Source organism: Cornus florida, unplaced genomic scaffold, assembly GCF_030987335.1.
Source record: "Cornus florida cultivar Cherokee Brave unplaced genomic scaffold, ASM3098733v1 CherokeeBrave_3.0.0_Hap2_Chr07, whole genome shotgun sequence".
NCBI lineage: Eukaryota > Viridiplantae > Streptophyta > Magnoliopsida > Cornales > Cornaceae > Cornus > Cornus florida.
The window spans coordinates 59,933,892-59,949,383 of record NW_026775577.1 but is presented as its reverse complement, the minus strand read 5'-3'; the positions used below and the strand labels follow the sequence as shown (position 1 = coordinate 59,949,383).

Genomic DNA, 15,492 nt, shown 5'->3' with positions numbered 1-15,492 from the left:
GGATAAACCCGAAGGATGTTTTGACAATAATTTTAGCATACAGATATTTGGATAGATTAATATGTGATTATAAAATTAGGAGAGTAATAAATAAGGATAATATATATATTTTTAAATAAATTCATTCCCTTCCTTTATTTTCTTATTTATCACTTTTCTTATTTTGTAGTTGCAAACTACACGTGTCTCTTTGTAATTAAACCTCATCAGTTGCAAGTATGAATATCCTTTTGAGTAGGCGATTCTTGTCTTTTGACAAATCTCATAGAAAAATAAATAAATAAAAGAATAAAAGTAAATAAATAAAAATTGGAGTAAATAAAAGCACACAAGTTTTTGGTCATTTAAGGAAGCCCATTATTTCTGATCGGTGAATAGAAGAATTTTGGTGGGTTCCTGGGTTGTCCATCACCAAAGCTCGCAGAATAGGAGAGATACAGAGAGAGGAGTAAGGAGAGAGAGTCGAATAGATATAGCAATAGAGTTTTAGAGAGAGAAAGAGGAAATAGGGCTTTTGTTTATTGACTTTTGTTTGTGAAGGGCTCTTAGATTGTGTTGCTCTCTCTCTCTCTGGAAGTCAATGGCTGATCATGCGGACTCTTCTCCTCTCGTTGCTCCTTCTCCGATCACCGAACCCAACGAGATCGACCTCGAAGCTGGTCCGGGCGAGCAAATTCAGTGTCGAATTTGTCTAGAAACCGATGGTAATTCACATAGGTTTCGCCAATTCACCTTTTTTTACCCTTAAATTTCTCTAAATTTATAGTAGTTTATTGTCACAATTTAGTGAAATTAAAGAAAAGGGTTCATTGTTTCAGTATCAAAGCCGTATAGTTCTTATATAATGCATGATAAAGGGCGTGACTTTATGTAATTTTTGCCACTCTTTTTGGGAAGCTAAATAAATTGGAGGCTTTAATTTGATGCTTGCTCATTGTTTTAGACTAATGTGATGCTTTAATTTTACTTATCAAAATAAATGTGGTGCTTTAATTTGATATCATATTAATCTCGATAATTTTTCTTATATTTCTGTAATTACATAGGTTCTTTTAGCAAAATTATAGAAGGAAATATGTCACTTTAAATAACAAAATTGCAGTCTGCGTTTTTTTTTTTAGTAACAAAACAGTCATGGGCTTAGTTTATTGTTATGATATCACTGTTGTATGGCTCTTTTAGTCTGATGGGGTTTTGTAAGTTCTAGCAGCTCTGATTATATCTTTTCATAACTGTACAAGTTCATTTTTTTGACTGCTATTTGCACCTGAAGACAACTTGGACTGAAGCAGTTTCTGATTTTTGCTTCAGGTCGGGATTTTATTGCACCTTGCAAATGCAAAGGGACATCGAAGTATGTCCATAGGGAATGTCTGGATCATTGGCGAGCTGTGAGGGTATATACGCCATCTTCTTTCTCTTGTTTTGTGAAATTATGGCCATAGTGTAGCTTTTGGTTCTTGTTTTGATAATTCTCTATGTTACCTGTGTTATTTGATAGAAACATTGTGCTTGAGAACTAATTAAGCCCCTTCCAGACTGAATACGCATATGTACATATATACATATGTGTTTGTATAAATTTTTGTTTTTTTTCCTTCTCAGGAGATTCAGAATGTTGTTTCAATGTAGTTGAATAAGTTATGGTCCTTAACCTTTTAAAATCTTTTCTACTAGATTGGCACCTACAACGACATTCTTTCGATTGTGTAGATATGTGAATTCATATGCCTCAAATTTGAATTTTATAAATTGTACTTACATTATTGTCACCTGCGAAAACACTTTTTATGTATGTAAATGTGTATTAAGAATCTTATTAAAAGAATTTCAGTGTGGCGCCAAGCATCCCGTGGTATGAATGTTAAATTTATTGCATTTATTCTAAGGATATATATACATATATATGTGTATATATATATATATATATATATATATATATATATATATATATATTTTATGTATGTTGAAGGATTTAAATATTTAAGTTACACCCTCTCTAACAACTTAAACTTTTGGAGTAGATGGTTGTTAACATGGTATCAAAGCGGGAAGGTCATGTGTACAAACCTCACCGTCACCCTATTTTTTTTTTTTTTTGACAAGTTACCGTCACCATAATTTAAAATTGATGAAACACATGTTAGACCAAAAAGAAAAAGGCCACACATGAGGGGGCGTGTTGAAGGATTTAAATATTTAAGTTACACCTCCTGTAACAGCTTAAGCTTTTGGAGTAAAATGTAGATGGTTGTTAACAATGTAAAATAGATAAAGTGTTTTTAAAATCTTAACAAGAAAGACCACGAAATATAAGTTCTTAAATTTGGGAAAGGAACCTTGTTTTTGGTTAATGTATGAGTCACACCCAATGTCTACCCCACAGTACAAGGTCTGAACCACCTTTTTGTTTTTGGTAGGTAAAGTCAAAACACTAACCCATATTGACTAATCAACTCGAACTCTTAACCTTGCATTTTGCGAGGAGGAGATACCAATTGGGTTAAGCCCTTGGGTGATATGAACCTCTTGTTATTTGAATATTTTCTCGAGCCTCATTTCAAGACATGAACCTTAAAATAATTCAAACAGTGTGCGATCATCTAAAAGTCGCTGCAGTGAGGAATAATCTGATTTATTGTGATTATTCCAATTCATCAACAGTGCTTCATAAGTTTGTTCAAACTGACATTAATTCTTGTATATCCGTCACTTTAGTCCTTCTTGATTCTTGAAACAAGTGTAAACAGTTGATGCACATTTGAAATGGAAGTCTTGAATATCTGTATCAAAATATTGACACTATTTTTTGAATTTAACAGTTCCATTATTATTTTTGTCAAGTGTATTGGGTGCAAGTATGTTGTACTATGCCACAACATGCTCTTAATTTGACACTTGCCATGTGAATAAGATTTTTTATTGAGAGTCATGCCCCATATTAAAAGGTGGTTGAGATTGTCCAATTATTTTTAACATATATTTACGCATTGTTCCTTAGGTGTTATCGATAGGTGTTACCGATAGCAGCATTTAGTCATCTAATGTTTTCATAAGTATTTCTAATCATCTCACTTTCTGCAGGAAGGATTTGCATTTGCTCATTGCACAACCTGCAAGGCCCCTTATCATTTGAGAGTTCATGTTCTTGCTGATAGGAAATGGCGAACTTTGAAATTTCGATTTTTTGTGACCAGAGACATTTTGTTTATATTTCTCACTGTTCAGCTTGTAGGTCGTTGGTCCTCTTCTTTTGAATTTCTCTTTCACTTTATATTTCTTTCATGTACTGCAAATATTGTATTTTCTAGTGTTGTCTTCTGATCTATTTTCTTTATATTCTTTGTAGGTGATTGCTTCATTGGCATATTTAGTGTATCTAATTGATGGTTACCAGAAGTTCTGGCTTCGTTTGGCATGGGGTTTTGATAGTGTTCTGAGTTTCTACTACATCTGTGGTAAAGCCCCTAGAACTTGAAACAAGTAATAGTTATTAGGATTCTGTTATGTGTATAATTCTCAATAGTCAGTGTTGTTCATTTTCGTTTCCTTGTAGTGTAATAGAATTTTTATTGTGGGGTTTCCATTAAGATTGATGGGTTGATGGGTTCTTGTCTAGAGTCACATTCTTTCATTTTTCAGGATAACTTGAAGAGGAAAATATTTTTTATTAACAACGTAGCTAAACTCTGATTTGTTTATTTAAATGGGAAAGGTTTGGGATTGATTTTCTTGTATTATAAAATGATTTATTGTTGTTAGTTTGAAGGCTTTAAAGTCCTGAAATTAAGTGGATCATTATTTAGCTTGAGTGCTTGACTTTCTGAATACTTAAATAATTCTTGTCTTCACATTTTTAACAGAATATTTCTGGACTCAATAGTTGTTGGAAGATAATGATTAGATTATACCTTTGTCACTAGAATGTTTCTACCTAAATCAACAGACTTGACTTTTTTTTTTTTTTAAATTTCATGTTCAGCAGTTAACTCTTTCCAATGAAGTGAAGAAAGGTTATCATTTCTCCCCAATTTGTTTTTTGTATCATAATTTCTGTTTTTATTATAATTTGAGGCTTGTTAGGAGGAATGGCATTGGGGCAGGCTTGGAACGGCCCCCTCCCTATCCCCGTCCTTGTTTAGCAAAGCTCCTCTCGTCCCCGCCCAAAACTCTTTATTGAAGTACCCCCTAATCTCATCCCCGACCCCGTTTAATTTCCTCCAACCTGCCCGATTTAATTTCCTCCTCCACACCTTTGTGGAATTTCCACCAACACTTATGTTGCATTGCAAATAAATGCATGTTCAAGAATGATTTTTACACTGAATTAATCTCCAAATGCATCAAAATGTATGTCAAACTTAAATTGACAATCATTGAAACAAAAAGCCTCACTCAAAACGATCAAAATCACCAAAAATCAAACACAAGTATCCAAGTACAAACACATTCACATATGATCTCCAAATATATATAAACACATTTGTATACATATATATACATGTAAATCACGTTGAATCAAAGATTGATGTGAAATTTATAGTTTTTCACTTTCCCAAGCGATTTCCTTTTACATTGGTTGAGCAGAGAGAGTGAGAGACAAAGAGAGCGGCCAAGTGGCAGAAGTTAAACCTAGGGTTTCTTAAAGTATATATACCTAGTGGCATTTTGTACATAAAATAAATTATAAGAGTAAACTAGTAATTTTGTAGTATAAATGGGGTGGGGTGACCTTTTCCTGTGCCGCCTTGCACTTGAGTGTGTTTTCAATATTAGCCCCCATTCTCACCCAAAACCATTTAATTATCCCCATAACCCTTCTAAATGGGGTAGGCACTCAACGGGGTGGGTTGTTTTGTCATCTAGTACTCACTAGGTCGAGCATGATTTATTACAAAAGAAAAAAAATCTGTATTATTAGTTTTTATTGTAGAAATTTTGGTTTAAAAATAAATGTTATATGTGTAAAAGCACTCTGGAGACTTGTTGTAATCATGATATGAACAAGCCTTTTGTAAGCCCCTAAAATGAGCCAAAACTCATTAGTGCAAATGCTCTTTCTTGCTTCTTAAATATTTTAAACAAAGGAGGAGTTTAACTTTTCTATTGCTCTATAATGGTCCATTTGGATAAATGAATGGATCTAAGTTTAAATGAAAGATTGTTTATTGAATTTGGATCCGAAAACTTAAGGGGATATTGGATTAGAGGAAATAGAGACATTATATTGCAATCATTGCGTGGTTAGAATCTTGTCAGGATGGATTTCAGATAACTCTGTTCATCTTGTTATTTGAAATCCATACATACATACAACTCTCAAATCTTTGTTAAAACTTAAATCTAAAGGTTAGATTACTCGTACTAAATTTATGCTATAATTGGTTGAATAATTGAACACAAATCCACGTTTCAAATTCTTCAATCCAAATAAAAAGAAATTTTTTGATAGGAAATTGAAGTTTAGAATGATAATCCTAATTGAAAGATATGGAGAGTAAAAGAAGCTAGGTAGGTTTTATTGCCTCTTCAATCATTTTTTTCCCTTTCTTTCTTTCATCTCTCTCTCTAAATGGAAAGAAAATGTTTGATAGGTAATTGAAGTTTAGAATGGTAGTCCTAATTGAAAGATCTTGAGAGCAATGGAAGCTAGGTAGGTTTTATTGCCACTTCAATCAAATATATATTTTTTTCTATCTATGATAATGTGGCCAATCAATCACTTTAGCTATTTACTTGGCATTATATTCTTTCATTTTTATAATGTGGCCAATCAATCACTTTGGCTATTTACTTGGCATTATATTCTTTCATTTTGTTAATTTGGCCAATCGAACTTTGGCTATTTACTTGGCATTATATTAGGAGAACTGTGTCATTGATCATCTATTTACTTTTTGTACTGTTCTAGGAAATTCCTTAAAACTAAGGGAAGGGGAAAGGAGGGAAGAGGACAAGGATGGAACATGCTTCCATAATTTGGTAGAGAGAGAGCATGGATGTGACATCAATCTAGATCCGGGAACCCAAAACTTGAGGGACGAGTGAAGGAAATTTTTGTCTAGAATGATGAGGACATTACTGCCCTTGGTTATCAAACTCTATCATGTCACATGTTTTATTTTTTTATTTTTATTTTTTTCCAACTAGCAAAGATCTCCGACAATGTTCTTGAGAGACTTGAACCTTGCACCATTCATTTTGAAAGGAGAGGAGATATTTGTAAGATACACGCCTTGGTGGTCACATTTATCTTACTTTATATAGATAGAAGTATTGTGGTAAAATAATATTCAAAGTCTTGTCTTTCCTTCCCTCCTACAAAATAGTGGAGTGTTTGATCCTTCTCCTTTCCTTCCACTTAACCAAGCTAAAAAAAAGGAGGGTATAAGCCTTCTCATCCCTAAAGATGCATCTTCCTTCTTCTAAGAAGCACGGACACGGATACGACACGACATGGACATGGCGACACGGCAAATCCAAAAAAATTAGGACACGGACACGGCGGGGATACGGCGAATAGTATATATATATATATATATACATATGATGTAGTACTTTAAAATGTCTAATTCCCTACTAGCAACTGATGTAGACAGCATTGAAATGTCTTATTCCCTAGACATAAAAAGAAAAGAAAAAAACATCCATACTTACAGCAGTCAGCAAAGAATGAATAAATTCCTATTTGATCACAGATTCACAATTCATATGCAACAGCTGAAATTAAATCAAAGATGAAATCCTATTTATTTACAGGTCAATAAGTCACACCAGCTGAAATTAAATCAAGAATAAAGACAACAGAAGAGAAGAAGAAGAAGAAGAAGAAGAAAGAAATTAGGGTCTGTGAAAAAGAAAAAACACCAGAGAAGAAGAAAGACAGAAAGACGGGTTTGTGAAAAATGAAAAAAAAAGAAAAAAAGAAAAAAAGAAGAAAGAATCTGGGGTTTGTGAAAAATGAAAATAATTAAAACAAAGAAGAAGAAAGAAACTGGGGTTAGTGAGAAAAAAAAAAAAAAAAAAAAAAAAAAAGAAAAAGAAAAAGAAATTAGGGTTTGTGAAGAAAAAGAAAGAAAAGAGGAAGGAGGAGGAAGAAAAGAGGAGGGGGGGGGGGGGGGTGGGAAGAGAGAGAGAGAGAGAGAGACTAACCTGGAGGGAGTCGCCTTTGATCGGCAGCAGGAAGTTGCAGAGCTTCGTCACTTTGAGAGAGCAACCCAGACGTCCTTTGAATCTCATCTTGTAATAGTGTAATGACTAGCCTTAAATATCTATTTCTTTTGTTTAAAATTGCATATTAACCTTGAAAGTTTAAAATTATTATGTTCTGACCACATAATTGTTAAATAACTTCATATATTTATACTTTAACCCAACTTACTTTCAAAAAATATCTTTTAGACCCCCGAAAATAAGACACGCGTGTCGGACACACCCCCCTGGCGTGTCGGACACGTGTCCGCGGAGTGTCCGTGCCGTGTCCGACACGTGTCAGGGCATGTCCGACTCGTGTCTGTGTCCGACACGTGTCGGACATGGATTCTTTGCCTATTTTGGAGTGTCCGTGCTTCCTAGTCCTTCTTTCTTCCAATCTATTCTATCCACTTTCCCTTCCCTCTTGCCAAATGGAGCATTAGTAGATTGGGTTTGCATAAATCAACTCTTACAGTCCAAGTGGAGATAAACTCGTGGAACTTTAAAATATTGATGGGCTAAGAATTGGTTTTCCTTAGCTCCTTGTAGGATTTTGTTCAAGTACTGGTGATACTTCCTTTTTGCAATGGACATTTTCTTTTCAAGGTTTTAAGTCCTGAATTTATGAAGTCCTATTGATACTGTGTCAAGTACAGCATTCTCAGCGATGGAGAATGCTGAAATTGACCAAATCTGAAATTCTAAAATATAAGACTTGTCACTTGGGGCCTGTTCACCAACACTTTTACTTCCTGTTTTCGACTGTCAATTCCTAAAAACGTAAAGTAAAAATACAAATCATCTTTACTAATATAATTTTACTTTTCAACTAAGAAAGTAATTCCTCTTTTAATGAAGAAAAGAGAAAGTAACGATTTGTTACTTTCTCTACTTACTACACTGTAGACAGAAAGTAATTTCTGTCACTGTAGCCCTCTTCTGCTCACCCATCATCCTCATTTTACTTTCTGTTTTACCCTAAGAAATCAGAATCATTATTTTTCTTTCTTAGAAAGTAAAAGTAGGAATTAATTCCTGTTAGTGAACAGGCCCTGGAAATCTACTTTTGATTTCTGAATTTATGATTCATAAAAAAGGGAAGAACCTTGATCAGTGTGGTCATACAAGGTCCATTCCATCTTGTTGATACCAACCTTTTTTTGGTTGAGTGATGTGCAGTGCATTGTAAGTTTGAAATCACAGTAGCAACATCAAGGTTTCAGGTTCTACTTCGACAATTTTAATTGTGGAAAAATTACTCAATAAATTGGAACCAACTTTCTATTATAAAAATCCTGAAATTTGGGTACAGGTTTAAATTTCATATGGTTAAAGGTTGGAAGTGGTTATGAAGTTTGAAAGAACTTTTTGAATATAAAATGTAGATTAATTTATATAAACAAAAGTGTGGTAGAGGTTTCTAAACACGTCACATTGTGACAATAGTATCTAGGAAACGTGACCTCTGCTTCCTACTCATGCATCAGTGCTTTAATGCTGGTTCCATTGATGTTAATGCTTATATTCTTTTTGTTGGTGAGTGCAGGGGCACTGCTGTTTTTCGCATTGCTGGGATTATCTGGCTGTTTCATAACTTGTTATGATCGAAGAGTGAGGAATGATCTGGCTCAACCGTGTCGAGAATTGTGTCTTTGTTGCTGTCAGCCCGGGTATAATTCTGTTTTATGGTTGGAATATGACATACTTGAATGAATGTTTCATTTCTTACTGTTGGCTTACTGTATTGTTGTTATTAACTTCTTAGTGTTATAATTGCCGCCGCTGCTGCTGCTGTTGTTTTAGATTTTGTACTTACCCAAGGTGGTCTGGTCATCCAAGATATTATGGTATGAAATGTTCAGTCTTGACCTGGCGTTCGATCTGACACATCCATTTTATTGGGTTTGGACTGTATTTTTAAATCTGAATTGAAACGATGGGTCTAATATGAATATTCTTTGGGACATCCTTCGTGAATCGGTGCCTCATTTGTGTTCAAGTAGGGGTGAAAATTCAATAGTACATCCTTCTTGAATCCGTGCATATTTTTGTTCAGGTAGGGTGGAAATAGATCACAATTAACCTGAGATCCAATCCAATTCAAGTACTTTTTGTTGTGTTATGATTCATTTGGATTATCCATGTACTATTGTGATGGGATAACGATTTATGTACGTAAGATCCAGCTTGGATTCAAATACGGGTCCACATACGGGCCCTCAGCTTAGGTCAATTTTGAGAAACTGAGTTCCTATGAATTAGGGTAGTGGTCGACTTGGCAAGATCGGATTGTACAAAAACACTATCATTACACGGTTTTCAAATGTGTTGCAAAATGAAAGTAGGGCAAATTAAAAGAAGGTTTTCGTTATTTGTTGTTATAAATATTATTACTACCATTAGTCTTGTCAATATTGTTTGCGGGCAAACCAAAAGAAAGTTTTCGTTATTTATTATTATAAATATTGTTACTACCATTAGTCTTGTCAATACTGTTTGCAGCTTGTCCTTGATTAGTATTTGTACTTCATGGTTTTGTCATGTTTTGTACTGAGGTCTTTATGTATGTTTTCATCTTCATACACGTCTCTTATTAAAAAAACATGGTTTAGAGCTTAGAAGAGTATAATTTGTTTTGATATCTGCTTAAAAAGTTAGCGTATTGATGGCGTCCCAAACCGAAGAAAAAAAAAAGGTTCTATATATTATATATATATATATTATTTTTCGCCTGCTATTGGGTTTAGAAGCCCAATTGTTTTTATTTGTTGTTTGGTGCCTTTTATGTGCGACTTTGTAACATCTTGGCTAGTAGAATCTCTACAGAAATTGAAAAAGGAAGCCTATTTGATGCTTGCAAGGACTGGAACCCAAGACTCTGATGTAGAGTCTCGCAGGGTTTGTGACCAAGACTTTTGGGTGGGGCCCGTTGGTTTATTATTATTATTTTTTTGGTGGGGGGTGGGGGGTTTGTGGGTTTGTGAAAAATCCAAATGGAAAAAACCAACCATGGGACTTAGTCCAGGCAAACTGAATCCGCTATGAGAAAGAGATTTGCAACTAGGTTGAAGTTCCCAAACCCTAGTTGCCTCTTGACACAGACCGATCAACCAAACTCTCATGAGTCTACTCTCAGGCACGCGATTTGCTCGTCACGAATTTGCTTCTCCCTAGTGATTCAGTTTCCAGAAAACTAGTCGTCCAGCTAATACTTCTGTAGAGGCCTCAACTTCTCCAACTAGTTGTCCAGCTCATACTTTAGTGATTCAGCTTCCAAAAAGGTTTGTCAATTCTCAAGTAAGTGTATATGCCTCTTGTTCAGAGAAGTTTGGGAATGAAGGAACAGTTGGTGGCACTGAATCTAGCCTTCTTAGCTTCGAACTGCAAATCACTTATTCACTTCGACTCTTCTTGAATTTTTGTTTCCCAGTATTGGTTAGAGTTGTTGGTTGTGTTGCAGTGTTAACCGGTTAACTCTAGTGTGGTTGTGTTCTCTCACAATTTATATCCTCTATTGTTGTCTGGTTGAGATTTCTTGTAATCCCACAGTTTCACATGTTAATTGATTGTGCATCCTCCTCTCTTTTGCCTTATTATTTTTATTATTTGCTTTTATCTCTTGGTTCTTCATCAAACTTGCATATAAAAGAGAAAGAGGAGGAGGTTTCCCTTCCTTTTTAGGTTGAACTATTGAAATATTATGGATTCCTAGTTCCTTGTATATGATGTTCATCTCATTTCAAACGAGTTCATAAGGTGGATAAGTTGTAATTGTTGTTGAAAAGCAGCATGTTCTTAGATGCTAGGCCATGTGAATATTGGAAAAATCTGTGTGTGTGTATTATATTGAGTCAGTTGAATTAATTCTGTTTGTCTTCCTCACAGAATGTGTGCAGACTGCCATTTACCTGGCACTCTTTGCATGTGGACTGACTGTACGACATGCGTCGAAAGTTGTGGTAGTGCTGCGGGTGAATGTGGTTGCTTAGGAGGTGCTGGCGAAGCTGGGCTGCCATTATTATTTATAATGGCTTTGGTTGTGCTGGGGCTATTTACTGTGATTGGCATATTTTACAGTGTACTGGTGGCTACAATGGTTGGACAAAGGATTTGGCAGCGACATTATCACATACTTGCAAAAAGGATGCTAACAAAAGTAAGCCAAGAGTCGCTTTTTGTTTTTATCTGCTGAGATACTTTACATTGTCATTACTTAGTCATATGGTGAATAAGCTGGCCAAATCCAACTTGGGCATTCAACAAAGCCTTATCTTAGGATGGGCACAAATAAGAACAGCTTAACCACATTTTAGCTGTAAATATGGAATGAAATTACCTTTAGGGTGTGCTATACAGAAAGTAAGGCCAAAGATTTTAACTTGCTCGGCCAAGTAAGCCACTAAATGGGGTTTCAATTAATAGCTAAATTCTAGGATGTTTTGGTGAAAAAGTACTCCACTTATTTTCAAAACAACCAACGGGTCGGTGGCCTAGCGGTATCAGCCTCTTACTTCCCAAAAGGAGGTCAAGGGTTCAAGTCTCAGAAGAGACAAGTGTGTGTGAGTACCAACTAGGAAAAAAAAAAAAAAAAAAAAAAAAAAAAAGAAAAGGTACTCAACTTCTCCAAAACTTATTGCACAAGGTTTGGTAATTCGGATTTTGAAAGAACAGTCTTGCTAACGAAACTAGTTCAAGGGACAGGTCATACTTCCTAGGACTTAACAAACATAGAGGACAAATACTTTTATAATGTTTTCTATAATAATTTTGTAATAAAACAAGGCTAGTCCAGTGCACAAGGCTTCCATCAGTGCGGGGTCTCAAGAGGAATAGATGTATGCAGCTTTACCCCCTACATACGGAGAGGTTGTTTCCCCGTTTTAAAACCGTATGGAGCAACATAGTTAATTAAATCTTGTGACTTGTTGATTGTTTTGAAAATAAGACTTAGGGTATCCAATTGTCTGAGGGTATCCATTAGTCCTGACAAGGGTTGCAGCATTATGTACACCCTCTTGTAACTTTTGTTGATTGTTAATCTTAATTGTCCACTGTTTTTTGCCCATCAATTATCCTTCTGAAGGTTCATTAACTGCTTAATCAGGAATATGTTGTCGAGGATGTTGATGGCGAGATGACTGGATCTGATTGGTCTCCTCCTCCTCTTCCACCTGAACATGTTCAGCAGCTGAAAACACTTGGCCTCCTATGATTTCTAATAACTTCTACAGGAAATGCGGGATGACCCTTTATTTAGGTAATATGGGGCTATTGAGTTTTATTACTATTTATTCTGAAAGTTGAAACGCATCTTATTCAGCTACTGAACAAGAGATCTCAAATGTTCTTGATGTTGTCTTCTTGTGTTTGTAAATTTGTGAATGACACCTTTGAAGGTATATGTATAAGTGTTACAGTTGTATTTTACTTTTGTAGAAGGATATGGAATATCAATAATTTGAATTTATTGACGAAAAGCATATGATGAAAGTTTCCATCGACGATGCCTTTTTTGTCTGCAAGAATAGCGTGCTGCCTTTTCAGATTACCTTGTGTGTTCAAATAATGTTATTTTGGATCAACTATGTCTAGTTTTTGAATTTTATGCAAACTTTCTCCACAGAGTGAATTGTTTTACAGATCAGAAAGTTGGGTTTTATGGGTTTTACCCAGATATATTCCATGACGAGTGCATTTCATTATTTGCTATGAGATCAAATCCTACCCTATACAAGGAGGGTGCTTCACATCAGAAAGATGCTGTTTAAATATGCCATTTCAAACGTTTTGGTTGGATTATCTTATCTTATTATTATGTGGAAGGTGGCACTGGTGTAGGTGGTGGAACCAATGGTGGTGAAAGGCAATGGTGGTGGTGGTGGAAGGCAATGAAGGTGGTGATGGTGGAAGGCAGTGGTGGTGACAATAGTGGCGGTGTAGGTGGAAGGCGACAGTAGTGGTGGTGGCGGCGGCGGTGGTGGTAGAAGGTGGTGGCCGTGTGGAAGGCGACATGGTGTCGTGGTGATGGTGACGCAACGGCGGTGAAAGGCGGCGGCGGTGGAAGACAGTGGAGATGGCGGTGGTGGTGGTAACGACGACAGTGTGGTGGAGGTGGTGGTGGCGGTTGAAGACGGCGGTAGTGGTGGCGGTGATAGTGACGATGGTGGAAGGCAGGTGGTGGTGGTTATTGGACTTGAAAGAAGAGGGTTTTTGGGAATTAGTTACGTTTGTCGCCTAAACAAGGAATACAGCACTCCCACGAAGAATGTGCTACCGCGTAGCAAAGCAAAGAAAGGCTCCATTGGATATCTTTCTATAGTATATATCTTTCTCTCTTGAGATAGAAAGGGAATCGGCAGCTAGCAATAACTTAGAGAAGAGGCTAGAGACCTTTGCTACTTTTAGAAAGGGAACGAAAGCTTGAACTTCTGGGCTACGTTTTAGAAACAATAGCAACACAGAGCAGAGCAACAGACACTCGAGGCAAAGAGCCTCAAACTTCTAGGCTACGTTTTAGAAACAATAGCAACACAGAGCAGAGCAACAGACACTCGAGACAAAGAGCCTCAAACTTCTGGGCTACGTTTTAGAAACAATAGCAACACAGAGCAGAGCAACAGACACTCGAGGCAAAGAGCCTCGGTGAGACCTAAGCCTATAAGACTGGATACTCCTCCTAGGCTAGTTGGCACATGGTTTTCGCTTGTTTGTTTCGACGTAAAATATTTTTTTTAAAAATATTTTTCTGTTTTCAAGTAAAATATTCTTTTATTTTTACATTGTCGGTGTTTGGCAAAAATGTACGTCAAGATTGAGGTTGAGTTTATCGGGCGGGACATGTAAAATAACTTGTCGAAAATTGATGGATAAGTTATTTTTATTAAATTTTAATATATATATATATATATATATATATTTTTGTAAATATTTTACGATAATCAAATATCAGAAAATGAAAAAAATATTTTTCGAAAAATATTTTACGTTAAATTCTTAGGAATGTAATAGACATTCAATAAGTTTAATTGTGAAATGAATTTTTTGACCAATTTTTCCTACTTTGAAATTTGAAACCAATCAAAGAAATAGTTAAAAAAATTTCTTTCAAAGGAAATGATTGTAAGATTCATATCAAAAATTATTTTACGTTAAATTCTTAGGAACGTAATAGACATTCCATAAGTTTAATTGTGAAATGAATTTTTTGAACAATTTTTCCTACTTTGAAATTTGATACCAATCATAGAAATAGTTAAAAAAATTTCTTTCAAAGGAAATGATTATAAGATTCATATCAAACAAAGAAATAGTTAAAATGAATATTCTATTTCTACGTATCAAATATAATATAAGTGTCAACATGCTCACTATAAATATATATATTTCAATGCAAATTAAATTTAAAATGAAAACCTAACATGATAGACACAAATATATATATATATATACAGTGTATTTGTTTGAAAGAACCTTCCAAACCACGGCTTAGTCAGACTTGTAATTGGTTCTATTGGTAGCTGACGAAGAGAGAGAGAGAGAGAGAGAGAGAGAGAGAGAGAGATTCTTTGTTGTTGATGACATGAGAGAGGGTGGGGGTGGAGGGAAGGAAGGTCTGAAATAGTGAAAAGTTTGGGATAAAAAACAAATTTTTATTAAACATTTTTAAGTAGGGAACATCGTCTTTTTAGCATTTTTTAAGTTTTGAATGATGTGACTCGATCTTAGCCCTTAGTTTTGCACCGAAAGTACTGGACCTTTTCTTCTAGAAGAGATCTCACCCTCTTAACGCATGGAATTTGGATCCTATACCATTCGTAGTGTCCAAATCTAGGTACCAAATTAAATTGTGATTCAACACAATTATTTCGAGTAGTGGCAGAATGGTATTGGACAAAAAAATTATATCAATTTTCAATTTAGAGGCTTGAAATAGTTGTATTGATCTTAACAAATCTAAATCTCTTCTATGCATGAGAGGTGACAGAGACGATGGTCATTTTTGTAAGATTAGGGGATATTAATTTTTTCTTTTTTTAATTATAGTTATTTTCCTTCCATTTATATATATAACAAACCGATCAATCCCGTCAATTTCAATAACAGTTAGAGATGGTCAACAATACATTAGACAAAGTATTTTCACATTTGAACGACGTATTTGTATATTTTAAATTAAAAACTTACTATATGACTGTTGACCATCTTTGAACATAAGTGAAATTGGCAATGCAAGTCGGTTTATGTAAGTAGAAAAGAGATAATTGTAATTATTCAAACAAAAGTGTAATAATCTTAACT

The 15,492-nt window shown here is 35.1% G+C and overlaps 1 protein-coding gene across 1 annotated transcript; it reads left to right on the top strand.

Moving 5' to 3' along the window:
* Positions 1–327: 327 nt before the first annotated feature.
* On the top strand, positions 328–12,695 carry LOC132267248 (uncharacterized). Its single transcript, XM_059768352.1, has 7 exons — positions 328–704; positions 1,312–1,397; positions 3,085–3,231; positions 3,350–3,458; positions 8,741–8,864; positions 11,080–11,350; positions 12,299–12,695. The coding sequence occupies exons 1-7, from the start codon at positions 581–583 to the stop codon at positions 12,404–12,406; spliced, it is 969 nt and encodes a 322-aa protein (XP_059624335.1). The 5' UTR covers positions 328–580; the 3' UTR covers positions 12,407–12,695.
* Positions 12,696–15,492: the final 2,797 nt, after the last annotated feature.